Source organism: Chiloscyllium plagiosum, chromosome 1 (genome assembly GCF_004010195.1).
Source record: "Chiloscyllium plagiosum isolate BGI_BamShark_2017 chromosome 1, ASM401019v2, whole genome shotgun sequence".
In the NCBI taxonomy this organism is placed as follows: domain Eukaryota; kingdom Metazoa; phylum Chordata; class Chondrichthyes; order Orectolobiformes; family Hemiscylliidae; genus Chiloscyllium; species Chiloscyllium plagiosum.
Genome location: NC_057710.1, coordinates 98,230,242 through 98,256,414, shown reverse-complemented (window position 1 = coordinate 98,256,414; position 26,173 = coordinate 98,230,242). Strand labels below are relative to the sequence as shown.

The 26,173-nt window shown below is 39.8% G+C and overlaps 2 protein-coding genes across 2 annotated transcripts in view; one reads left to right on the top strand and one right to left on the bottom strand.

The window, feature by feature from the left end:
- Positions 1 to 5,762, top strand: part of LOC122551345 (Krueppel-like factor 3) — a 44,374-nt gene extending 38,612 nt beyond the window's left edge. The window contains exon 7 of the mRNA XM_043693085.1: positions 354 to 5,762. Within this exon, the coding sequence (XP_043549020.1) occupies positions 354 to 535 (182 nt within the window). The 3' untranslated portion in view covers positions 536 to 5,762. The remainder of the gene's footprint in view (positions 1 to 353) is intronic.
- A 3,562-nt stretch (positions 5,763 to 9,324) lies between these two features.
- tlr1 (toll-like receptor 1) overlaps positions 9,325 to 26,173 on the bottom strand; it is a 46,724-nt gene continuing 29,875 nt past the window's right edge. The window contains exon 4 of the mRNA XM_043693060.1: positions 9,325 to 9,527. Within this exon, the coding sequence (XP_043548995.1) occupies positions 9,514 to 9,527 (14 nt within the window). The 3' untranslated portion in view covers positions 9,325 to 9,513. The remainder of the gene's footprint in view (positions 9,528 to 26,173) is intronic.

Here is a 26,173-nt window from a genome sequence, read left to right as displayed (position 1 = left end):
TCCCAACGCCCCTCCCCAAGTCACTCCTCCCTACCTTTTATCTTATCTGCTTGGCACACCCTTCTCATTCCTGAAGAAGGGCTCATGCCCGAAACGTCGATTCTCCTGCTCCTTGGATACTGCCTGACCTGCTGCGCTTCTCCAGCAACACATTTTTCAGCTCTGATCTCCAGCATCTGCAGTCCTCACTTTCTCCTAAACTAATCGAAGCCCAATTTTCATAATATTATATCTAGACTCGAATGTTTGGTCTAAATTTTCCTTCATGATGTACGATGGTTAAACATAAGAACCTTTGCAATAACTTCAAAATATTTGTTATGATTGAACTTGCATTTTCCTTTTTCCTGCAGGTGAGAAGCCCTACAAATGTACTTGGGATGGTTGCACGTGGAAATTTGCCCGCTCAGATGAATTAACCCGGCACTATCGCAAGCATACTGGTATCAAGCCTTTCCAGTGCCCTGACTGTGATCGCAGCTTTTCCCGTTCAGACCACCTTGCCCTGCACAGAAAGCGACACATGCTGGTCTGAGCCTGTCATCTTTCACTGTGTAAGCCAGGCAGGATGCAACTAAATTCTTCCCTTTACTTAACTAAACTTCAGCTGGGCTGAATCCTTCAACAAATGAACTCTCTCATGTAGTCAGTATCTGATGTACAAACAAAACTCTTTTTCTTGTTATATGCAGGACTTATGTTTTAACAATATGAATGTCTTTATGTTGATGCATAGCATTTCCCATTGTATGTATGGACTGAGTAATTTTTTTAGGTATAAAATTACACACTTCTGTCATCCGATTTGTTTGTTAAAATTGTCGGTGTATCAGTTGATTCATAAGCCTTTATAGTCTTGCCAGTGTAGAATGCTGCTGTATGCCATTTCCTTCGTCAAAACCACACCTCATTCAAAATGTTTGGTTTTTTTTACAAAACGTGATTGATATTTTTTCATTATTCAGACAAATTTGGAAAGCAAATTACATTTTAGTTGTGAGGTTGGAGGACTCCAGGAAATTCCTGTGCAAACAACTGTGAAAGAAGGAAAGGCACTAATCTGGATTTGGAGGAACTTGCCAAATTTGACCGACCTTTTTGACACATTTCGGCATTGCACTCACGTCCTTTTTCTCAAATATCATTTGTCTGCTCTTCAGTGTTGATAGTCTATAGATCCATCTCTTCTGCAGTGATGTCAACGTTTCAATATCAACTTCAAGAAGTTAATGAAGTTAAGCACAAAGGTTCACCAACAATGACTTCTCTTTATATCATTGCACCATTGCAACTTTGTTTTATTACTGACTTATTTATTGGAAATTCTTTCATTCAAGCAATGTTCTTTTTCCCAAGTGCAAGTTTCATACTTTCACTGGTGGAGCTCAACCCATCCTGGAAATCAACCTGTCAAGTTCCCTAGAGTTCATAAAAATGAGACTTGGATACATAATCACTGCTCTGAACTATATTCCATTTTCTTTCATTTGTGGTCAAGTTACCTTTTGTAATTTGATTGGACTTGTGACCAACTTAAAAAGGAAATTAAGAGTTTTTCCAGCTAAATTAATTCAAATTACAAAAGTCCTCTTAAAGAATCTGTCTCTTTATTGGACAAACATTATCAAACACACAAAATGATCAGAAATTGAAAACATTAATATTTTATTAAAGAATTGATTATATTTTGTCAGATAATTTGACTCCTCACAGGAAGAATTAGATAACAGGAATGTTGTGAATTGAATTGACAACTTCTAAACGTGATTATATGTTTTCCATTCGCCAATAAATCACATTATTGTTGTCTCTATTTCGGATAATAGTCACAAAATGACCCAACCATAACAAAATTCATTAATTATCTGTGAGAAAGGAATCAGCTTCAAAGAATTCTGCTCCACCCTTTCATCCATATACCCTTATACCAACAGCTTCCTAATCTATAATTATACCAGTGCACTTGACATATGCCTTTGGCATGTAGACGTAAATTCATTGATATAATGTTGGCTTCATAATATATAATATGACACAAAAGATTCTGTCTCAAATCATGCTTAGGAAACCCTAAAATGATCAATAAGAATGAAGAATTCAAGAATTTGTGTGAGAAAATGTTATCCGCCAAATAAGGTACTTTGTCAAAGCTCAATTGTTTTCATTTATTGCAATGGTTATAACATTTAATTTAGTTACTTTAAGGTATTTGGGTCTAGTTATATTAAGCTGCTTAAAAAAATCATCTTGTAAACTTTAGTGTCAATATTTTTATTGCTGGTTTATTGCATCCGGTTGGTAAGTTTTTAACATATTTACTTATACCCAGTTGAACAAGCATAGTAACCTAAGGCTGATACAGACCTTACCCTGTGTAGAGTTATACTACCAGCCATTGGAAAACATTCTGTAATGTGGTTCATTAGATTCCAATTTTATTAATTTGTGCACATGTTGAAAAGCAAAGTCCAATTGCCATGGCTGTAACTTTTCAAATATATCATTTACCAACTCTCCAATAGTTCTCGGTAGAACTTTTAAAGCAACACAAAATATTTTAAGTGAACAGCAAATTAAAATGTTAGCCTAAGCACCAGCATGGCTTCTGTGAACATAAACATGTTTACAAAGCTTTGAAATTTCCGTAAATCACAGGCTGATGCCATATACATGTATAAATCACCTTGACCAAATCTATATTGTAAATAATAGACCAGGCTACATTCCATGTTCACATTTTGTAATATGGGTTAGTGATCATTGCAGCCAATTTGAATATGTATTTAGATTAATAATGCACTTTAATGCGTACCAAACATTATAGATCACGTTCAGATTCTTTGATATAATTTGGAGTGCAATGTTTAATTCTGCAGATCATCTAATGGCTCAGCTGGTGAAAATTTTAATTAGTTTGGAATTGAGCCACACAAACCAGCGAAAGCGCAAATTCAAACACAAGTCATAAGGAATTAATTCATCTCACCACAGGTAGCAGTAGAGATGCTCCAGTTAGCCTCAATATCTTTAAATAAATTGGAAAAACAATCAAAGCAGAATCACTCCCATTTCAATTAGGATTCCAATTGACTGAAACTGTGACATATATGCAAGGGTAGATGTCAAGTGACATCGGAATTGAGTTTGACTGTGGCCCACTGCCATTCACTGTCCACATTTGAATAGCTACTTCGGAAAGGAATTTAAGAGATGGAGGGGAGGAGGGACAGAGTTGTGTAGTCATACAGAACAGCAACCCAGCAACTCAAACCTTTAAGGAAGAAAAATGAAAGAAACTTTTTTTAGTTTTAATGATTTCTGAAGACAGATAAATTTGTATTGGATCATCATAGTATGGTGACAAATAAATAGTAGTTAAGGTAATATTTCCACAGCAGCTCAATACCACATAAAAAGTAATACCTCTGGAGTTTATCGTTTCAACTAGATTGAGAATGTTTAGTAAGATGTAAGTGTACTATGCACAACTTATTTCAGAGTCACGATCTGGGTGTGAGGCATACCTACAAGGAAGTGGAAGTGCATCACTGCAGGTGATGCTGTATATCATAAGCAAACGGTACAAAAATCTGTGTAATAGGATAAAAATGTTGAGGGCATCATATTCATATACATTTTAGAGAAATATTTTGGATAAACAAGGGGCTGTGGAATTGCTGAGATATGTGAACACAGCATTTTGAGGCAGCTGGCCTGCTTCATGAGTTGTAGTGATTGTTCAGATTTGTATAAGAGTGGTGTGATTTTCTAGAAGATAGAGGTGTGGGGAACCTGCCTTAGAGTAGGACAACTTTCGAAGAATTTAAAATAAAATGCACTTCAAAATGAGTGCAATCAGGTAATAATCACAGCACAAATAATAAATGTTGTGAGTTTCTATGATTTTTTTTTGTACAAAGATAAGGTCTCTGCTTCTAAAGGTAAAATAATATTTTTTTAAGATTTGTAATAAGGGTGTGAAAAGACTGAAATGTCCTGTTGTGTGTTGTGTCATATACTGAGGTGGGAAATGGGATTTAGATGGCATACACATTTTGAATCAATTCTTCTCAGCTTAAATATTTAAAATGTGAATTTTAACACTTTTTTGTGGGGGAAAACGCATTTTGGTTTAGAATATTGGTTTTGGGAATAATAACTAGGCAATGTTAACATCAAGAGGCTTTTAAGAAAACTCAAGATGCTGAGCAGATGAAAGAAACTGTAAATATGTTTGTTTTAGTTTCCTGATGATATACAATAGCTATTAACTTTAAACTGATCCACAGAAATAATGTGTGATGTAATTGTCCAAATTGGAACCATTTTGCATATTAGAATGATATGTGTATTACTGTGTATTACATGCAAATCCTAAATTAAATACTAATACTTCTTAAAATGTACTCTTTTCAACCTTGACGTTATCATGGAGGCTTTCAAGACTTACAAAACTCTATGATAAAGAAATATATGCAATATTTCAAAGCCAATCAGTAACAAAAGATTTGTCCCTCAGTATTTTTTTAACTGATCTGTGAATCTGGTAATGTTCAACTGAAGATGAAATTCATTTTTACCAGCAAGAATTCATAAAACAAAATGCTGTAACTATGAATCATGTAACATTGCTACTTTATGGGCTCCTTTTTATTAAAAACTACTAGTTATCCATTTTTTTAACAAAACACATGCAGAAAGAATAAATGTAGGAATAATGGTCAAAAGATTGCATTTCAATTCGAACCTTTAGGAACACACCTGAGACTAAACTTATTCCAGATATTATTGAAAACAAATATTGGGATTAATCAGAAATGCTACCTTGAGCTGGTTCAGCATGTAACTATTACTTGTGTATGATGAATTCAAATCAGAAGGTGATTGGACCTACCTATCATTTGAATTTGACTTCCTCAGTTGGATGATTTCCATGAATTGGAAGCAGGCTGACACATTAAGTTGGCACTGCAGTAGTAATAACAGTCATATGGGCCAACTTACTCTGTTTTCTGTTCACCTCCACTTACCCCAAACCTTCCAATAACTGATGGACATAGGAGACACTTGCAAAATGAAAAAACAATCAGTTCTTTATAAATATTATGATTTCCAAAGACACATTTAGAGTCTTGAAAAGTAATTACTGTAGATATTTTCTAATCAATCTCGTTAGGTATGTTATTACACACCTCTAGAGCAGGTTAGATTTGAACCCAGGCCTCCTGGCTCATGTAGGGACACTACCACTGTGCTATATGTTCCTAAGACATTACTCTAAAATATTATATCCTATTGCCCTCAACTGTGAAGATAATTCTATCCATTGTTTAGCACTTTTATCTCTCAATCTATAATTTTCTACTCTTTACTCGACTAGGATTATTTCACCTGCTCAGCATCTCTGAAGACTCAATTTGAATATTTCAGTTTATTGTTGAAAATTTAAGCAATAAATTGTGCTAAAAATGTAGAACAATATAGAACTATATTTCAAGGGATAATAAGACTAATTCGGGGTTTGTATTCAGTCTTGTTAACTTTATTTAAGTCATACAATATCGTCTGCAGTCTATATAATTAAGATGTGAAATTATAAAGTTTTTTTATAACTATTTTGTCATTTCTAGATTGTCCCATGGGAGTTTAGTAATGACATTTTGTCATGTCAAACTGTGAACACAAATTTGTACTGTACAGTCTTACTCTATATTCAAATGTATATGTATTGTACATCTGTCACTAAAACTGTATAAACAAAAGGTCTCATGTTGATTAATCAGGCATTAATTACAGTAAGTCAGAATTCTGCATTCTACTCACATCAATGTATTTTACTACAAATCACAATATAATCAAATATTAAGGAACAAGCTCCAGAGACCAATTGATATTCCAGAACTATGAATATGGACGACACCAATGAAAATTGATTCCACTGTTGGGAGCTGCTCAACATGGAACACACTACATGGACAATTGAAGGGAAACAAAGGGGGATAAAAGCAATCCCTAAAATAAAAACATGAGGCAAACCAGCAGCATGTGTGTCAGGCTACATACCTACTGTGGCTATTGTGGTATCACTTTTCTCCATATTGATTCAGAAACGGTATAAAATGACAGGCAGGGCAAGTGGTGCAGTTGCCTGGATGGCGGTTTGCGATGCAGAATGATTTCAGTAGCACAGGTTCAGTTTCTTACTGTCTGAGTTTACAGTGAAGGACTCTCTTTCCTTAGCTTTTCCCCTTGTCTGATGTGTGGTGACTCTCAGGTTAAACCACCAGCAGTCATCTCTCTCTAATGAGACATTAGATCAATAGTCCACTGGAACTATGGCTACCCTACCTGAATTTACCTTTATAAAATGACACTCAGATTTTCAGGTGCAGAGGTACTTGTAACTATCTAAAGAAGGGTGTGATAAATTATATCCTAGTCAAATTTAAACAGAATAATTGAAGAAGATTCATAAAGCCTTCATAAAAACACAAAAATGCACATTAAGCAATAATAGTTTTCCCAGGATAAAGAAGCAAGGTGTAAGAAGTGACAATTAAAAATGAGGTGATTGTAATCACCATGTATAGGTTTGAGCTGTAGCTCAGCAGTTCTGTCATTGATCGCTGAACTGTGAATGTTAGCAGATGTTGTCCATACATCTCTACTTCCTCCTCCTCTGTTGTAGACTATGTAGAGATAAAAACAAAATGTTGCAGATGCTGAAAATCTGAAAAATAAAGAATGAGTTGAAAATATCCAACCGATCTGCCTCAGGAAAGGGTTAACATTTCTGGTTGATGAACTTTCAGCAGACCCACTTGTGAAGGCATTTACAACTGAACCCTCTATCAGTGTAGTAAAGACACAACACTCTTCTATTTCTCATTTAGCACTTAGATATCACATTTCAATCAAACTTAGTTGACAAATCAAAAATTAAGGACAACTAATTTCAATATCCTCTGAAGTGAAGGAGAGGAGAGGTTTTATTACCTTTTAAGCTCAGTAAAAATAAGGAATAAGAAAATGTGACATCAGACATGTATGACAAGTGGATGTCGCCAAAAACCGAAGGATCACAGACTGTTGTCTCATTACGGGGATTGTTGGATTTAACTTGAGGGTCACCATTACACATGAAGGTGAAGTTTGAGAAGGCAAAGCCTTCATAGTGACCTCAGTCATATATACAACAACCAGAAATAATCTTTTATAAAGGGACTAAGGAGAAGTGTTGTAGAATATTTGGTTAAGGAAAATCCAAAGGGTTTTTACAAATATATTAAGGACAAAAGGGTAACTAGGGAGAGAATAGGGCCCCTCAAAGGTCAGCTAGGCAGATTTCGTGTGGGGCCGCAGGAGATGGGGGGATGCTAAACGAGTATTTTGCATCAGTATTTACCGTGGAAAAGGACATGGAAGATATAGAATGTAGAGAAAGATGGCGACATCTTGAAAAATGTCCATATTACTGAGGAGGAAGTGCTGGATGTCTTGAAACGCATAAAAGTGGATAAATTCCCAAGACCTGATCAGGTGTACCCTAGAACCCTAGGTGGGAAGCTACGGAAGTGATTGCTGGGCCTCTTACTGAAATGCTTAGAGTCATGGAGTCAAAGAGGTGTAAAGCATGGAAACAGACCGTTCGGTCCAACCCATCCATGCCAACCAGATATCCTAACCCAATCTAGTCCCACCTGGCAGCACCCAGCCCATATCCTTCCAAACCCTTCCTATTCATATACCCATCCAGATTCCTTTTAAATGTTGCAATTGTATCAGCCCCAACCACTTCCTCTGGCAGCTCATTCCATACATGTACCAACCTCTGCATGAAAACGTTGCCCCTTAGGTCTCTTTTATATATTTCCCCTCTCACTCTAAACCTATGCCCTTTAGTTCTGGACTCCCCACCCCAGGGAAAAGACTTTGTCTATTTATCCTATCCATGCCCTTCACGATTTTATAAACCTCTATAAGGTCACCCCTCAGCCTCCGACACTCCAGGGACAACAGCCCCAGCCTATTCAATCTCTCCCGATAGCTCAAATCCTCCAAACCTGGCAACATCCTTGTAAATCTTTTCTGAACCCTTTCAAATTTCACAACATCCTTCCAATAGGAAGGAGACCAGAATTGCATGCAATATTCCAACAGTGGCCTAACCAATGTCCTGTACAGCCACAACATGACCTCCCAACTCCTATACTCAATACTCTGACCGATAAAGGAAAGCATACCAAACGCCTTCTTCACTATCCTATCTACCTGTGACTCCATTTTCAAGGAGCTATATCCTGCACTCCAAGGTCTCTTTGCTCAGCAACATTCCATAGGACCTTACTATTAAGTGTATAAGTCCTGCTAAGATTTGCTTTCCTAAAATGCAGCGCCTCGCATTTATCTGAATTAAACTCCATCTGCCCCCTCTCAGCCCATTGGCCCATCTAATCAAGATACCTTTGTACACCAAAATTGGAGGTGTAGTGGACAGTGAAGAATGTTACCTCAGATTACAAAAAGATCAGATCAGATGGGCCAATGGGCTGAGAAGTGGCAGATGGAATTTAATTCAGATAAATGCGAGGTGCTGCATTTTGGGAAAGCAAATCTTAGCAGGACTTATTCACTTAATGGTAAGATCCTAGGGAGTGTTGCTGAACAAAGAGACTTTGGAGTGCAGGTTCATAGCTCCTTGAAAATGGAATCACAGGATATTGAAGAAGACGTTTGGTATGCTTTCCTTTATTTGTCAGGTATTGAGTACACGAGTTGGGAGTTCATTTTGCAGCTGTACAGGACATCAGTTAGGCCACAGTTGGATTGTTGTGTGCAATTCTGGTCTCCTTCCAGAAAAGATTTATAAGGATGTTGTCAGGGTTGGAGTATTTGAGCTATAGAGAGAGGTTGAACAGGCTGGGTCTGTTTTCCCTGGAGTGTTGGGAGGCTGAGGGGTGACCTTATAAGGGGTGACCTTATAAAATCATGAGGATCATGGATAGGATAAATAGACAAAGTCTTTTCTCTGGGATGGGGGAGTCCAGAATTAGAGGGCATAGGTTTAGAGCGAGAGGGGAAATATATAAAGGAGGCCTAAGGGGCAACATTTTCACTCTGAGGGTGGTACATGTATGGAAGGAGCTGCCAAAGGAAGTGGTGGAGGCTGGTACAATTGCAACATTCATGGATAGGTATATGAATAGGAAGGGTTTGGAGGGATATGGGCCAGGTGCTGGCAGGTGGGGCTAGATTGGGTTGGGATATCTGGTCAGCCTGGACGAGTTGGACCAAAGAGTCTGTTTCTGTGCTGTACATCTCTATGACTCCATGACTCTAATTGGGAAAGTGATAATAAAAACAAATGCAGGTGCAGATCTTAAGAGTCCCTTGGGTTGCAAAAATGCAAAGACCTGGGTCCAACTCTTTTGCTGCTATCTTGTTTTCTTTTTACTGACAAAGCTGCAAATTTCCTGGAGTTGGCAGTGAAAGGTTGTTGTTCCAAGTTGCTTTTCATCGGCCAATTTCTGAAATGTAGAAATAGAGAAGGGAACTTTCAGAATTTTTTCTCTTATCAATCCATGTTGCATTTCTCTCTTTGTGGAGGCGATTGTTGATATACCATTCCTTTACATATTATTATATCTGTGTCATTGTTTAATTTCAAGCTGGATACTCTTAATGTGCAAATTTAATATGAGGAAACCAAAAGATGCAATTATCTTTATGCTTCGCTGAGTTTCAATGTTTCATGATTAAAGTGGTCATACCAATGCAGTTGGTTTCAAATATACAGGACGATCGCCGTATCCGTGGAATCAGTTTCCACGGTTTCAGTTACCCGCGGTTTACCACAGTCCAAACATATTACTAGGAACATTCCAGAACCAGGGACTGGGGGTTGCCGGGAAGGTAAATTTCCCATTTAAATGAATGGGTTTACTCCTATCCATGGTTTTGGGCTTCCAGGGTAGGTTTTGGAATATATCTTCTGTGGGTATGGGGGCCTGAGCAGAAAAGGTGATCACAGCAGCCATTTTAGGTCAGTAATTTTAAAACCAATTAAAACTTTTTTAGTCCACAGAAGTCTCAGGTATTAAAACCAAATGATTAAACTTGAACAAAGATAATTATGTTTTCATGATAATTGTAACCAATACCAAATTTTAAATTACCACAATAATTTATAATATTCGAGGAAAGAATACCGATTGATTGGTAAGTCAGCTTTAATTTGTTGAGGCATTGCAAAGTAAAAAAAAACTGAAGAATTAATTCAAAAAGCACGTATTCTGTTTGTTTGCAGAGAACAGACCCTTGGATATAAATGTTGTGTGAGATATGGTTCTGTAATTAGAGACCATTTGTTGACCAATCCAGTATCAACATCCTTTTCTCCTTTAATATAAATTGATGCAATCATTTCAAATTTGGCATTCTTGTCTTTGTCTTGGTGATTAGTGGATGAAAGATTTTCACAATATGTGTCTCTACTTGGTAATATTCAAATTCAATATTCCCAAGCAACTACACCGTAAATTCATAAAGTAAACAGATACTGATTTAAGATAACAGGTGCTTGTTTGGTTTTCCAGTGTCCCTGGTCGGAGGTTACTCTTACAAGAAGGCTTTTCTTTAAGGAAATCATCTTGCATTTGTGCAGCACCTATCATGACTGCAGCATGTTTCAAAGCACTTTAGAGTCAATGCAAATTTTTGAAGTGTGGTCACTATTGTTATAAGAAAGCAGCCAGCTTGAGTAGACCAAGGCACCATTGAGCATCAATGAGCTAATTACACATAATCTATTTTAGTAAAATCAGTTTGGGGATAAATTTTGACAAGGACTCCACTGCTGTTCTTCAAAAGAGTGTCTTAAGGTCTCATGCACTTCAAGGAGATCAATTAGGCCTTTATTTACAGGTCCATTCAAGAGGGAGTTATTTTGACACTAATACACTCAATTTTCCACGACCTTTTTTGCACTCAGTTCTGCTGAGTAGGTTTTTAACATACAGAATACAATTTCCTTCTTCCTGGTGTGAGTAATGGCGAGAAAGTTGGGAAATTAGAATGAAGATATCAGAATCTGATTGAAGTCAGACCTGGCAGATAGGAAGATGGTTACTATGGAGGTCAGTGATCTCAGCACCAGGACATCTCTGCAGGAATTCCTCAGAGTAGTGTCCTAGGGCCATCCATCTTCAGCTGCTTGGTTAATGACCTTCCCTCCATCATAAGGTCTGATGTTCATTGATGATTGCACAATGTTCAGCAACATTCATAATCCCACAGTTGTTAATGATATAGAAGATGGTATTTGCAATAACATTAGCAAGTTTGCTGATGATACTAAGCTGGGTGGCAGGGTGAAATGTGATGAGGATGTTAGGAGATTACAGGGTGACCTGGACAAGTTAGGTGAGTGGTCAGATGCATGGCAGATGCAGTTTAATGTGGATAAATGTATGGTTATCCACTTTGGTGGCAAGAACAGAAAGGCAGATTACTACCTAAATGGAATCAATTTAGGTAAAGGGGCAGTACAGAGAGATCTGGGTGTTCTTGTACACCAGTCAATGAAGGTAAGCATGCAGGTACAGCAGATAGTTAAGAAGGCTAATAGCATGCTGGCCTACCTAACAAAAGGGATTGAGTATAGAAGCAAAGAGGTTCTTCTGCAGCTGTACAGGGCCCTGGTGAGACCACACCTGGAGTATTGTGTGCAGTTCCGGTCTCCAAATTTGAGGAAAGACATTCTGGCTATTGAGGGAGTGCAGCGTTGGTTCACGAGGTCAATTCCTGGAATGGCGGGATTACCTTACACTGAAAGACTGGAGCAACTGGGCTTGTATATCCTTGAGTTTAGAAGACTGAGAGGGGATCTGATTGAGACATATAAGATTATTAAAGGATTGGACACTCTGGAGGCAGGAAACATGTTTCCGCTGATGGGTGAGTGCCGAACCAGAGGACACAGCTTAAAAATAGGACAGAGATGAGGAGAAACTTCTTTACCCAGAGAGCGGTGGCTGTGTGGAATGCTCTGCCCCAGAGGGCAGTGAAGGCCTAGTCTCTGGATTCATTTAAGAAAGAGTTGGATAGAGCTCTCAAGGATTGTGGAATCAAGGGTTATGGAGATAAGGCAGGAACAGGATATTGAGTAAGGATGATCAGCCATGATCATATTGAATGGTGGTACAGGCTCGAAAGGCAGAATGGCCTACTCCTGCACCTATTGTCTATTGTCTATAATCATGTCCAACATCTGCAACACCCAGACAATATCGTTTGGTCTTAAAAGTGGCAAGTAACATGTATGCTATACAAAAACCAGGCCAGGTTCTGTGAGAAAAAGAGAGATGCACAGTTGGTGCGTTGCCTCCCAGGTGGCAGGGTTCGTGATGTTTCAAATCGTGTTTTGGGTATCCTTAAGGGGGAGCAGCCCCAAGTCATGGTCTACATAGGCACCAGGACATAGGTAGGAAAAGAGATGGGGATTTAAGGCAGGAATTTTGGGAGTTAAGGTGGAAGCTTAGGGCTAGAACAGAGTTGTTATCTGTGCCAAGTGCTAGCAAGTTAAGGAACAGAGAGAGAGAGAGAAGTTGAACACATGGCTACGGGGGTGATGCAAGAGGGAGGGATTTGGATATCTGGATAACCGGGGCTTATTCTAGGGTAGGTGGGACCTCTGCAAACAGGATTGTCTACACCTGAACCAGAGGGGTACCAATATCTTGGGGGGAGTTTGCTAATGCTCTTCGGGAGGGTTTAAACTAATTCACTGGGGGATGGGAACCGGAACTGTAACTCCAGTGTACAGGAGGTTGAGATTAGTGAGATCATAAATAAGGTTTCAAGGTCATAAGAATGTACTAGCATGCAGGAAGCTGGTTTGAAGTGAGTCTACTTCAATGCCAAGAGCATCCGGAATAAGGTGGGTCAACTTGCAGCATGGGTTGGTACCTGGACCTTTTAAATTGTGGCCATTTCAGAGACATGGCTAGAGCAGGAACAGGAATGGTTGTTGCACGTTCTGGGTTTAGATGTTTCAATAAGAACAGGGAAAGTGGTAAAAGAGGGGGAGGTATGGCATTGTTAGTCAAGGACAGTATTACAGTGGCAGATAGGACGTTTGATGAGGACCCTTCTACTGAGGTAGTATGGGCTGAGATTAGAAACAGGAAAAGAGAGGTCGCCACGTTGGGAGTTTTCTACAGGCCTCTGAAAAGTTCCAAAGATGTAGAGGAAAGGATTGCAAAGGTGAACTCTGGATAGGAGTGAGAGTAACAGTAACAGAGTAACATGGAGGATTTTAATTTTCCAAATATTGACTGAGATGCTGTAGTTCGAGCACTTTAGATGGATCAGTTTTTGTCCAATGTGTGCAGGAGGGTTTCCTGACACTGTAAGTAGATAGACCACCAAAAAGCAAGGCCACATTCGATTTGGTACTGGGTAATGAACCAGGTTGGGTGTTAGATTTGAAGGTTGGTGAGCACTTTGATGATCGTGATCATAATTCTGTTATTTTACTTTAGCGACGGAAAAGGATAGGTATATACCGCAGGGCAAGATTATAGCTGGAGGAAAGGCAATTATGATGCAATTAGGCAAGATTCATTTAGCATGCATAGGATGGGGAAGGAAACTGCAGGGGATGGGCACAACTGAAATGTGAAGCTTGTTCAAGGAACAACTACAGCATGTCCTTAATAAGTATATACCTGTCAGGCAGGGAGGAAGTGGTTGAGCGAGGGAGCCGAGGTTTACTAAAGAAGTTGAATCTCTTGTCAAGAGGAAGAAGGAACCTTATGTAAAGATGAGATGTGAAGGCTCAGTTAGGGTGCTTGAGAGTTACAAGTTAGCCAGGAAGGACCTAAAGAGAGAGGTAAGAAGAGCCAGGAGGGGACATGAGATAGGATCAAAGAAGACCCTAAATCTTTCTATAAATATTTCAGGGATAAAAAAATGATTAGAGTAAGATTAGGGTCAGTTAAGGACAGTAGTGGGAAGTTGTGCGTGGAGTCCGAGGAGATGGGAAGCGCTAAATTAATATTTTTTGTCAGTATTCAAACTGGAAAATGACAATGTTGTCGAGGAGAATACTGAGATACCAGCTATTAGACCAGACGGGATTGAGGTTCATAAGGAGGAGGTGTTAACAATTCTGGAAAGTGTGAAAATAGATAAGTCCCCTGGGCCAGATGGGATTTATCTTAGGGTTCTCTTGGAAACCAGGGAGGAAATTGCAGAACCTTAGGCTTGGATCTTTGTGTTATTATTGTCCACAGGAATAATGCCAGAAGACTGGAGGATACAAACGTCGTCCCTTTGTTCAAGAAGGGGAGTAGGGACAACCCTAGTAATTATAGACCAGTGAGCCTTACTTCGGTTGTGGGCAAAGTGTTGGAAAGGATTATAAGAGATAGGATTTATAATTATCAAGAAAGGAAAAATTTGATTAGGGACAGTCAACACGGTTTTGTGAAGGGTATATTATGCCTCACAACTTATTGAGTTCTTTGAAAAGGTGACCAAGAAGGCGGATGAAGGTAAAGCAGTTGATGTGTATATGGAATTCAGTAAAACATTTGATAAAGTTCCCCACAGTAGGCTATTGTAGAAAATATGGAGGCATGGGATTAAGGATGATTTAGTGGTTTGAATCAGAAATTGGCTAGCTGAAAGAAGACAGAAAGTGATGGTTGATGGGAAATATTCATCCTGAGTTCAGTTACTAGTTGTGTACAGCAAGGATCTGTTTTGGGACCACTGTTGTTTCTCATTTTTACAAATGACTTGGATGAGGCCACAGAAGGATGGGGTAGTAAATTTGCAGATGATGGTAAGATCGGTGGAGTTGTGGACAGTATGGAAGGATGTTACAGAGGGACATAGATAAGCAGCAGAGCTGGGCTGAGCAGTAGCAAATGGAGTTTAATGTGGAAACGTGTGAGATGATTTACTTTGGAAGGAATAACAGGAGTACAGATTACTGGGCTAACGATAAGATACTTGGTGGTGTGGATGAGCAGAGAGATCTTGGTGACCATGTACATAGATCCCTGAAAGTTGCCACCCAGGTTGATAGGGTTGTTAACAAGGCATACGGTGTATTAGCTTTTATTGGTAGAGGGATTGCGTTTCGGAGCCATGTTGCAGCTGTACAAAACTCTGGTGCAGCCGTACTTGAAGTATTATGTATAGTTATGGTCGCCGCATTATAGGAAGGACATGGAAGCATTGGAAAGGGTGCAGAGGAGATTTACCAGGATGTTGCCTGGTATGGAGGGAAGGTCTTATGAGGAAAGGCTGAGGGACTTGAGGCTGTTTTTGTTTGAGAGAAGAAGGTTGAGACGTGAGCTAACAGACACATGCAAGATGATCAGAGCATTAGATAGAGTAGACAGTGAGAGCCTTTTTCCTTGGATGGTGATGGCTAGTACAAGGGGGCATAGCTTTAAATTGAGGGGCAAAAGATATAGGACAGATGTCAGAGGTGGTTTCTTTACTCAGGGCATGGAACGCCCTGCCTGCAATAGTAGTAGACTCGAAGGCTTTTGCCCAAAATGTCGATTCTCCTGCTCCGCGGGTGCTGCCTAACCTGCTGTGCTTTTCCAGCACCACTCTCGACTCGCCAACTTTTAGGGCATTTAAATGGTCATTAGATAAATATATGGACTATAATAGAATAGTGTAGGTTAGATGGACTTTAGATTGGTTTCACAGATCAGCACAACATCGAGCGCTGAAGGGCCTATACTGCACTGTAATGTTCTATGTTCTATGTTCTATGATCACAAATAGGAGACAATCTAACTACTGATTCTTGGTAAGGTATGGCATCACTAAATTATCATCACTGAATCGATAAGATCAATGTCCTATGGGTTACCATTGACCCAAAACTCAACTGGACTTGTCATATAAATATAGTGATGAGAACAGCAAGTCAGATTCTCAGAATCCTGCAGCAGGTAACTCATCTCCTGACACCCCTGTCCACCACCTACAAGGCACAAGTCAGGATTGTGATGGAATACTCCCCACTTGCCTCGATGAGTGCAGCTCCAACAACACTCAAGAAACTTGACACTATTCAGGACAAAGCTGCCCACTTGATTGGCACCATATCCACAGCATCCACTCCCTCCATCACTGATGCTCAGTAGCGGCAGCATGTACTATATACAAGATGCACTGGAAAAATTCACTAAAGATCCTTAGACATCATCTTCCAAACCCATGGCCACTAATATCTAGAAGGGCCCCAAGGCAACACATATATGGAAGGAACACCAGGTGGAAGCTTTGGGTGATGAAATGTCTCCTTATCTCAGTCCTAACCGGACTACTTCATATCCTTAAATTGTGATCCCTGGGTCTGGCCTCCCTGATCATTGGGAAATCCTTTTTATGTTTGCCCTGTCTACTTCTGTTAGAATTTTATAGGTTTCTATGAGATTCCCCCTCAATCTTTGAAACTCCAGTGAATGAAGTGAAACTCCAGGATTCTCCCTATCTACCCTGTATCTGCCCTCTAAGAACTTTGTACACATTAATCAAATCACCCATCAACCTTCTCTACGCTAAGGAAAACAGTCCAGCCTTTCCACTCTTTCATCATTGCTACTTCACTTCAGCCCAGGCAATATCCTCTTAAATCTCTTCTACACTCTATCTAGTGTAATTTCATCTAATCTCAAACAGAACCAAAACTATAGCTGTAGCTAAATTAACATTATATGAAACTTCATTGAATGCTACCTTTCTTTTTTTGTATTCAAAACTTTAACTAATAAAAGCAAATATCCCAAATTCTTTCATAACCATCTTATGTGCCAGACTTGCTGCCTTCAAGATCTACAGACATGCAAACCAAGTTCTCTTTGCTCCTCTGTACTTTCTAGGGTTCTATATTCAACCAGTACTCTCTTGTTTTGTTAGTCCTTCCAAAATTGACCATTTGTTCCAAAATTGGCTGTACCTTAAACAGTGGTTTCTTGACTTTAACGAATTTGACCCCTTTTTCCATTTGAAGATGATTCAGGTCAAAACACGCATTCAGGATCAAGAGTGAGAGTTCTTGATTATTATTATGTATATGCTGTCTAGTATCTGTCACATTTCAGAGCTGTTTGTAGCATATATTTAATTTTAAATACTATAACTTCTGGATCATGTAGTTACACTGCTGTCGGCTATAAAGTTCTTTTTTCAACTGTGGTACCCTTTCACCCCTTTTAAGGCTTAAATTAAGGAGTTTCAGTTGTCATAAATGCCAGCTTGCCAAAAACTAGGTCTAGATCATCTATTTCCTCTTGCAATATTTTGGGATTTTCTTGGGTTGTAGATTGTTTTAAGTGTAAATAGATACTTGTCTTTTTGCTCCTTTGTGACTGTGTCCTATTTTGGCACGTTTTCTGAAGATGAACAACTGTCTTCCTGACAAAGCATTATGTTTTTCATAATAAACTATTATAACTGTATCCATAAGTCTCCTTGTTCCACAGCACTAACACTGACTGCGGTATTCATGTCTGTTTCTCTTCTATAGCTTTTGGAGTTTTGTAATGAATTAAGAATTGATCGGATCCAGTGTTTTCCTGTGATAAAACTGATCCTTTCTTCTTAAGATTGCTGCTTCCAAGCTTCTACTTCACACACCTGGTTTTCCCAGAAATCAATTCTTCATTTGACTTAACATGTCTGATCAAATTTCAGCAGCAATTTCAACAATAGTTCTGTCGCTTGCAAATTCTGACTTTAAAGCTCCATAGTCACATCTTTTTATTAATTTGTACAGATCATTAATGAAATTATTCATGAATTCCTCTGGGTGCTGAAGTCTTTAATTAAAACTTGCTCTTTCAAGAATTTTATTTGTTTTGAGGTTAAATAACACCTTTGTTTATTGCCTTTTAATGTGAGCTGTAACATCATCAGCTATAGCCCCAGTGAAATGCAAACAATTACTTACCTGTTCAGCTTCTGATTTAGCGTGGAGGTTGGGAGCAATTCTGTATCTTAAGAATTGTTGTCTCCAAATGTCTCTGTACTATTTGACCCACCTCTAAAATTAAAATTTCCTGGCAATATTATTTCTGCTGCCATACCTTCCTAATTTAATTATTTTCCTTGCTTTATAGGCTTTTAAGTCTGTGGTGTAGCAATGCTGCTACATTGTATTGCTGTACTGGAAACTTTTCCCAGAGTATTATCATCAAATTCCTACTTTTTCCAGATAAATTGGCTGATTCCATGGGTTTCTCATCTTCTTCAGGTGGTAAAGGCATTGCGGCTGCGACATCTGCTGTGTGCATTTCGATGTTTCTTTGACACCAGATGGAGGGGGAGAACCCAGAGCTTCCAAAAGCCTTTCTGGTTGTTCTGAGGTGCCGAGTATATTTTGATCTTGCCCCGTTTGCAAGCTTGCAGCTTTCATGTGGTCATGTACTTGTTCAGGACCACCTCTGCTACCTGAACCTTGTACGTCATGGGACCTGACCTCATGTTGACCATACCTCTTATCTCTGTGGGACACTCTTATGTTTTCAACACCAAATTTCTTCCCTTGAAGTAAACTGTCGGTCTCGCTTAGGGGAGTCTTCTGTCCAGCATTAGCATTCCTGATGCCATTTCACCCTTCCCCCCACCAACCCCCCTCACCCCACGCCAGGTCCAAGAAGATCAGATTTAACCTGGTGTGCAGTCTTCTCCCCGTTAGCAACTCTGCTGGAACTATTCTTGTAGCTACATGAGGGGTCGTCCGATAGGCAAATAAGAATGATGACAGTTTGGCATTGAGTGAAGCTGTAGACTGTTTCTTTATATCTGTCTTCAAAGTTTAGACTGCTCTTTCTTGCAGACCATTGGACGATGGATGGTGTGGAGCTATCCTTATATGCCAAATGCCATTTAGGAATTACCCAAATTCCCTATTGATAAATAATGGCCCATTGTCTGTGACACCACCTCCAGGAACCCGTGTATTGCAAAAGATGTGTGCAGATTTTCTATCGTCATCCCCATGTTTGACAAATGAACTCTATGAATGCCCAACCACTTTGACTGAGTGTCCACAATGACTAAGAATGTTGAGCTCATGAAAAGGCTGGCATAGTCGATATATAACCAAGTCCAGGGTTTTGCCAGCCATTTCCAAAAATGTTGGAGAGCTGCAGGCAGTAATGTTTGTCCTTGCTGGGCTCTGCACCTCCAATCTGGCTATGTCTGCATCTAATGTTGGCCACCAGATATAACTTCAGACTCTTTCAGCGGCGGCACTATCAGCGGTCAGTCTGCCAGTGGGACATGGCTCAAGGCATCCACATTTGCTACTTTGCTTCCCAACTTGTAATTGACATACTTAAAATGAGAACCCACCTCTGAATTCAACCTGAAGCTATAGGAAGCATTGCCTTGTCCCCTTTGAGTAGCCCTATTAGTGCTTTGTGCTCTGTTACTATTACAAATTTACATCTGTAAAGGTATTGGTGGAACTTTCTCATACCAAAGATCACCACCAAGCCTTTCTTCTCTATCTACGTGTATTGTTGCCCTGCAGCAGCCAAAGTTGGGGAAGTATATACTATTAGGCATTCCCCACTATTGGGCCATCTGTGAGCCAACAATACCCTAATACTGTACAAGGTGGTATTGCATGTCAGCACCAGATCTCGCTTGGGATCATAGGGTGCCAACACCTGTGATAATGATAGCTGCCTCTTCACTTCCCCAAAATGCTATGACTTGGCATTTCCAAGGATTACACTTTTTCAATAGCAGATGTAAGGGTACCAGGATGGAAGCCAGGTTACATGTGAACTTTCCGTAATAATTCACCAATCCAAGGAAAGACCTAATGTAGAGATGTGAGAGCTGAGCACCTACAATCACCCTCACTTTATCTTCCAACGGATGTAACCTGGTCTGTTGACTCTATATCCAGGTAGGTTACTTAGACTGCCTGGAACACACATTTTTCCCTTCTAAGGCATACGCCCACCTTGGAAAATGTCTGAGATCTATGTCCAAGTACTCTACGTGCTCCTCATTGGTCTTCCCTGTTATTACCTTGTCATCCAGATAAATGGCATTCTGGGGTAGACCTTGTAAAATGTTCTCCATTGTCCACTGAAAAATGGCACAGACTGATGACACCCCAAATGGCAATCTGGTATATAGATACAAACCTTAAGGGGCATTAATTGGAGCATACTTCTGGAAATCTTCACCTAACTGCAATCGCAAATAGGCATAATTCATGTCCATTTTTGTGAAGTACAGCCATGCCCAGCCCAGCTTTGTGTATAAGTCCTGTTTGCAAGGGACTGGATATTTATCCAGTTGCAAGAAGTGGTTTACCGTTTATCCAAAATCCCCATAAAGGTGAGCTGACCCATCAGGCTTCATAATCGGTATGACCATTGCTGCCCATTTCACAAACTGTACTGGTTTGATGATTCCTTCGCTTTCCAATCTCTTGATTTCTGCCTCTACTTTTGCACATAAGGTAAATGGCACTGGGCAGGCCTTGCAGAATCTTGGAATTGCTTCCTGGTCAACACATAATGTGGCCTTGACTCCTTTGATGGTCCCTAGACCTTCCTGAAAAACGTCTAATATTTAATTAAAACTTCAATCAGGCAGCCATCTTCTAATGAAAACATGTTGAGCTAAACCACAGTAAATCTTTCTCAACCAATTTCACCCCATTAGACATGGGCCCAAGCCTTTTACTACAATCAGTGATAACTGAACCAGCTTCTCATAACAAGACGGGGACCAAAGTTGTACCCTTAATTTGTAATGGTTCTATGGTATAGGTTCTCAGTCTAGCCAAGGTCTTACACAAACGTAAGGGTTGGAATCTAGAGGGAATTTTGTCAAAGACTGGTTCTGCAATCACTGATAAAGCTGGATCAATATCATCCATTAGAACTGGGTGACCATTTAACCAAACAGTTATTTTGATTGGTTCTGATTTGGATATTGCTAAGGAATTTAACTGTATCAAGACAGATGTATGTTGGCTTTCCAGGATGTGCACCCTCCTGGATACCGGCCTATGAGTCCTCTTACTCAATTCAGACCTTGTTGGGACTCGTTTGCAGTCTCGGGTCTGCATACCAGCAGCAACTACAATGGCTTGCTGGCCTGGATCCTGAAGAAACTATTAACCATTTAGGCTTTGTTTTGGGATTTTGACCTAGAGTCCCTCTATTCAGTATATGTCCTGAGTGAGGTTATGCAATTGCTTTCACTCAAGTGATGTCCCCCAAGCTCAATCAGTCTGGCTTGAGTGTCCACTTCTATGGAAGTCATGATTTGGAGACACTGGTGTTGGACTAGGTGTACAAAGTTAAAAATCACACAACACCAGATTATGGTCCAACAGGTTTATTTGGAAGGACTAGCTTTCAGAGTGCTGCTCCTTCAGTAAGTGGTTATGGAGAATAAGATTGTAAGACAGCAAAAGTTTACACTGTGATGTAACTGAAATTATATATTGAAAAAGACCTGGATTGTTTGTCAAGTCTTTCATCTTTTAGAATGTTAAAAATCACACAACACCAGATTATAGTCCAACAGGTTTAATTGGAAGCACTAGCTTTCGGAGCACTGCTTCTTCATCAGGTCATTGTAGAGTGCACAATTGTAAGACACAGAATTTATAGCAAAAGTTTACAGTGTGATGTAGCTAAAATTATACATTGAAAAATACCTTGATTGTTTGTTAAGTCTCTCATCTGTTAGAATGACCACAATAATTTCACTTCTTTCATATGGAAAGTGTGTCTGTGTATAGGAGCCGAGCAGAGGCTGATAGCTACACATAGGGAGGGCCTCAACCGGGACCTTGGGTTCATGTTACATTACAGGTAACCACCATTACACTGTACACACACACAGACACTCCTACGCACGCACGCACACACACAGGCACTCCTATACACAGACACGAACACAGACACTCCACACACTCCTACAGACACACACACTCCTACACTCACACATGCATCCTCTCACAGACTTAGACACTTTACACCCACACACATATATACACTCTCTCTCACAGACACTCACAATCCCCCACCCCAGACACACACACTCCCATACACACAGAAACCCACAGGCACACATACATATATACGTTTGTGGGATGATTTTGTACTTGCAGAGTTAAATTGTACTTTGCTCAAAAATTGCATGAATCCATGTAAGACTCTGTTAACTCACTTTTTAGATTAGAATCAATCTAAACATTATGACACAGACAGGGGACACAGGGGGCTAACACCTTCAACATCTCAACATCCTATCTGCGCTGGCACCAATTGTGACAGTTAACCTGAGAATGTAACTTTTTTAAAAAAACGTTTTGCGATTTTCATATGAAAGAAGTAAAACTATCATGGTCATTCTAACAGATGGGAGACTTAACAAACAATCAAGGTATTTTTCAATGTATAATTTCAGTTTCATCACACTGTAAACTTTGCTATAAATTCTGTGTCTTACAATTGTGTACTCCACAACCACCTGAAAAAGGAGAGGCGCTCCGAAAGCTAGTGCTTCCAATTAAACCTATTGGACTATAACCTGGTGTTGTGTGATTTTTAACTTTGTACGCCCCAGTCTAACACCGGCATTTCCAAATCTTTTAGAATGACCATGTTGGTTTCAGTTCTTTCATATGTAATCGCAAAACCTTTTTCAAAAGCTACATTCCCAAGTGAACTCTAACAATTGGTGTTATGTCGGCCAAGATTATGTATTGAAGGTGTTAGCTTCCCTGTGTGTGTCTCCACACAGCCCCACACAGAGATGCCAACACCTTCAATACATTATCTGGGCTGACGTTTGTTAAAGTTCACTTGGGAATGTAGTTTTTAAAAAAAACTTTGCGATTTACATATGAAAGAACTGAAACCAACATGGTCATTCTAAAAGATGAGAGACTTAACAAACAATCCAGGTCTTTTTCAATATATAATTTCAGTTACATCACACTGTAAACTTTAGCTATAAATTCTGTGCCTTACAATCTTATCCTCCACAACCACAGTGATGAAGGAGCAGTGACTCGAAAGCTGGTGCTTCCAAATAAACCTGTTGGAATCTAACCTGGTGTTGCGTGACTTTTAACTTATATGGAATACACTGTAACTCATATGCTCCACTTGTCACAATTATCTGTTTGAAGTCCAGTTGGACTTCAGTTAATAGACACGTTTGTATGTTTACATCATTAATCCCACATACCAGACTGTCTCTCAGCATCTCATTAAGAGATAAACAAAGGTCCCATGCCTCTGCCAGTTATCTTGACCTAATCAAAAATCTCGACATGGATTTCCCTGGTTCTCGAACTGGTGAGTAAAACTGATAGCATCTCAGAATTAGAGGAGGCTTGGGGTCATAATAGTCCTTAACTAAATCCAAATTTCTTGACTGGTTTTAGTATCTGGTGCCTCAGGAAACATTAGGCTCCTAATAACCATAAAAGCTGCGGGTCCACAAGCTGTCAGGAGAATTACTCATTGTTTTTCATTGCCCCAGTGTCATTTGCCCGGAAAAATAATGCATTCTTTCCACAGTCTCAATGGCAGGAGCTAAGTAAAGTATACCAAATAACGGCATAATGCCAGAAATATTTATTACAGCTCAAATGCAATTGTTGGGAGCAAATTTCTTCAGGAGCCTTTTTTTTCTCTCGTTGCTACGAAAATAACTCCACAGAGACTGGTATCCTGTCACCAAGTCATCACATATTTACACATGTGTAGTACTTGACATTGCTCCAGCTTCCTCAGAACCAGCTCTCAGAGTGATCAGAACCTCTGATATGCCTGTTCTTATCTGTCAGCCAGGGCTTCCTGATTGAACCAGGTTAACAGACCCAATCAGGGAACTCATATTCTATGACGGCTGACCTCATTACAATCACTACACTGAGGTTTTCTTTCACTCACTCATGGAATGTAGGTCTCACTGGTAGTCTAACAAGTAGAGATTATTGTTATTTATTGCCTGACTGTAACTAGGTACCCATTACACTGGCACAATAGATATTGATACTGAGACTATGAGGGACTCCTCTACTGTTAGATTTTACTTCTTTGAGAACCAAAGCTGTTTCCCAGCCTGGGTCTATGACTGAGGTTGTTAATGCACTGCTCGCCATTAAGCCTTTCAGATCCTTAAACCTTTTATACAACAATGTTGGTAAAGAATTAAAAGAAATGATCACAATATATATAAAATTACTGAAATAAAAATAGAAGGAATTTAGGTTAAAAAAGAAATAAGCATTTAAACAGAAATAATATTAGTCTGCTATTGTCAACTGCTCACTTAAGTTGGACATATACATTAAAATCTACATAGACAAGTAGGGGAAATTCCATTAATCTTAGATTTCAGGATGATTTTAAGTATCTGAGGTGATAGTACGACTACGGACTTCAAATCAACCTCTAGAGACTTGTGTAGTTCTAGTGTTTCAGTACAGTACTGAAGGATCACTGACCGTTGGATTAGATTTTAATCCAAAATACTGTCTAACTTTTCAAATGAATATAAAAGATTCCACAACTGTATTCGAAGATAGAGAAGAGAGGTTCTCATAGCATCCTGGCTAATAGAACATAGAACATAGAACATAGAAGAATACAGCGCAGTACAGGCCCTTCGGCCCTCGATGTTGCGCCGATCCAAGCCCACCTAACCTACACTAGCCCACTATCCTCTATATGCCTATCCAATGCCTGCTTAAATGCCCATAATGAGGGAGAGTCCACCACTGCTACTGGCAGGGCATTCCATGAACTCATGACTTGTTGAGTAAAGAACCTACCCCTAACATCTGTCCTATACCTACTCCCCCTTAATTTAAAGTTATGCCCTCTTGTAATAGCTGAATCCATACGTGGAAAAAGATTCTCACTGTCGACCCTATCTAAACCCCTAATCATCTTGTACACCTCAATCAAGTCACCCCTAAACCTTCTTTTCTCTAATGAAAACAACCCCGAAGTGCCTCAGCCTTTCCTCATACGATCTTCCTACCATACCAGGCAACATCCTGGTAAACCTCCTCTGCACCCGTTCCAGTGCCACCACATCCTTCCTATAGTATGGCGACCAAAACTGCAAACAATACTCCAGATGCGGCCGCACCAGAGTCTTATACAACTGCATCATGACCTCAGGACTCCGGAACTCAATTCCTCTACCAATAAAAGCCAGTACGCCATATGCCTTCCTCACCACACTATTTACCTGGGTGGCAACTTTCAGAGATCTGTGTACATGGACACCAAGATCCCTCTGCTCATCCACACTACCAAGTATCCGACCATTAGCCCAGTACCCCATCTTTATTGATGAGGCACAGCGGCAACACGGAAGGAAAGAAAAGGAAGGAAATCCTGCTCTCCACATCTCACTGACTCTTGGCTCATTCTGTCCATCTATGAAAGATCTGCCCTGTTCAGTCACATGAAGTCCCAAGGTGGAAACTCCTAGAAACCCACATAGATTTCCCCCTGAACTAACTGCTGACCTCCACAAGGGGTAATGTGTCCAGTCATCCTGGGCCAGGAGGAGGGGATGGTGTGAGTTTCTAACCTGAACTGACAGTGATGGATTTTATAAACTTGTATTACAGGATACTACAGGTGGGTATTCAGATGGTAATCTCAGTCATTGTAACACCTAACTCTGTTTGAATTAGTCAATTCATCAGGACTTGGACATTTGCATTGTGTGTGAGTATTGTATTCCATCCGAATCCCATTTGCTGCATAAAAGTTCTCCTTTGAATCTTCCCAAACCTTTAATGTGTGTCCTGTAATCCTTATATAATGAGCTGATGGGTATAAGTTTGTGCGAAGATTTGTAGCTCGGGTGCTCGTTGCTGTGGTTCTGTTCCCCGAGCTGGAAGTTTTTGTTGCAAACGTTTCATCCCCTGGCTAAGGCGACATCATCAGTGCTTGGGAGCTTCCTGCGAAGCGCTTCTTTGATGTTTTCTCCGGTGTTTATAGTGGTCTGTCCCTGCCGCTTCCAGTTGTCAGTTTCAGCTGTCCACTGTAGTGGTTGGTATATTGGGTCCAGGTCGATGTGTTTGTTGATGGAGTTTGTGGATGAATGCCATGCCTCTAGG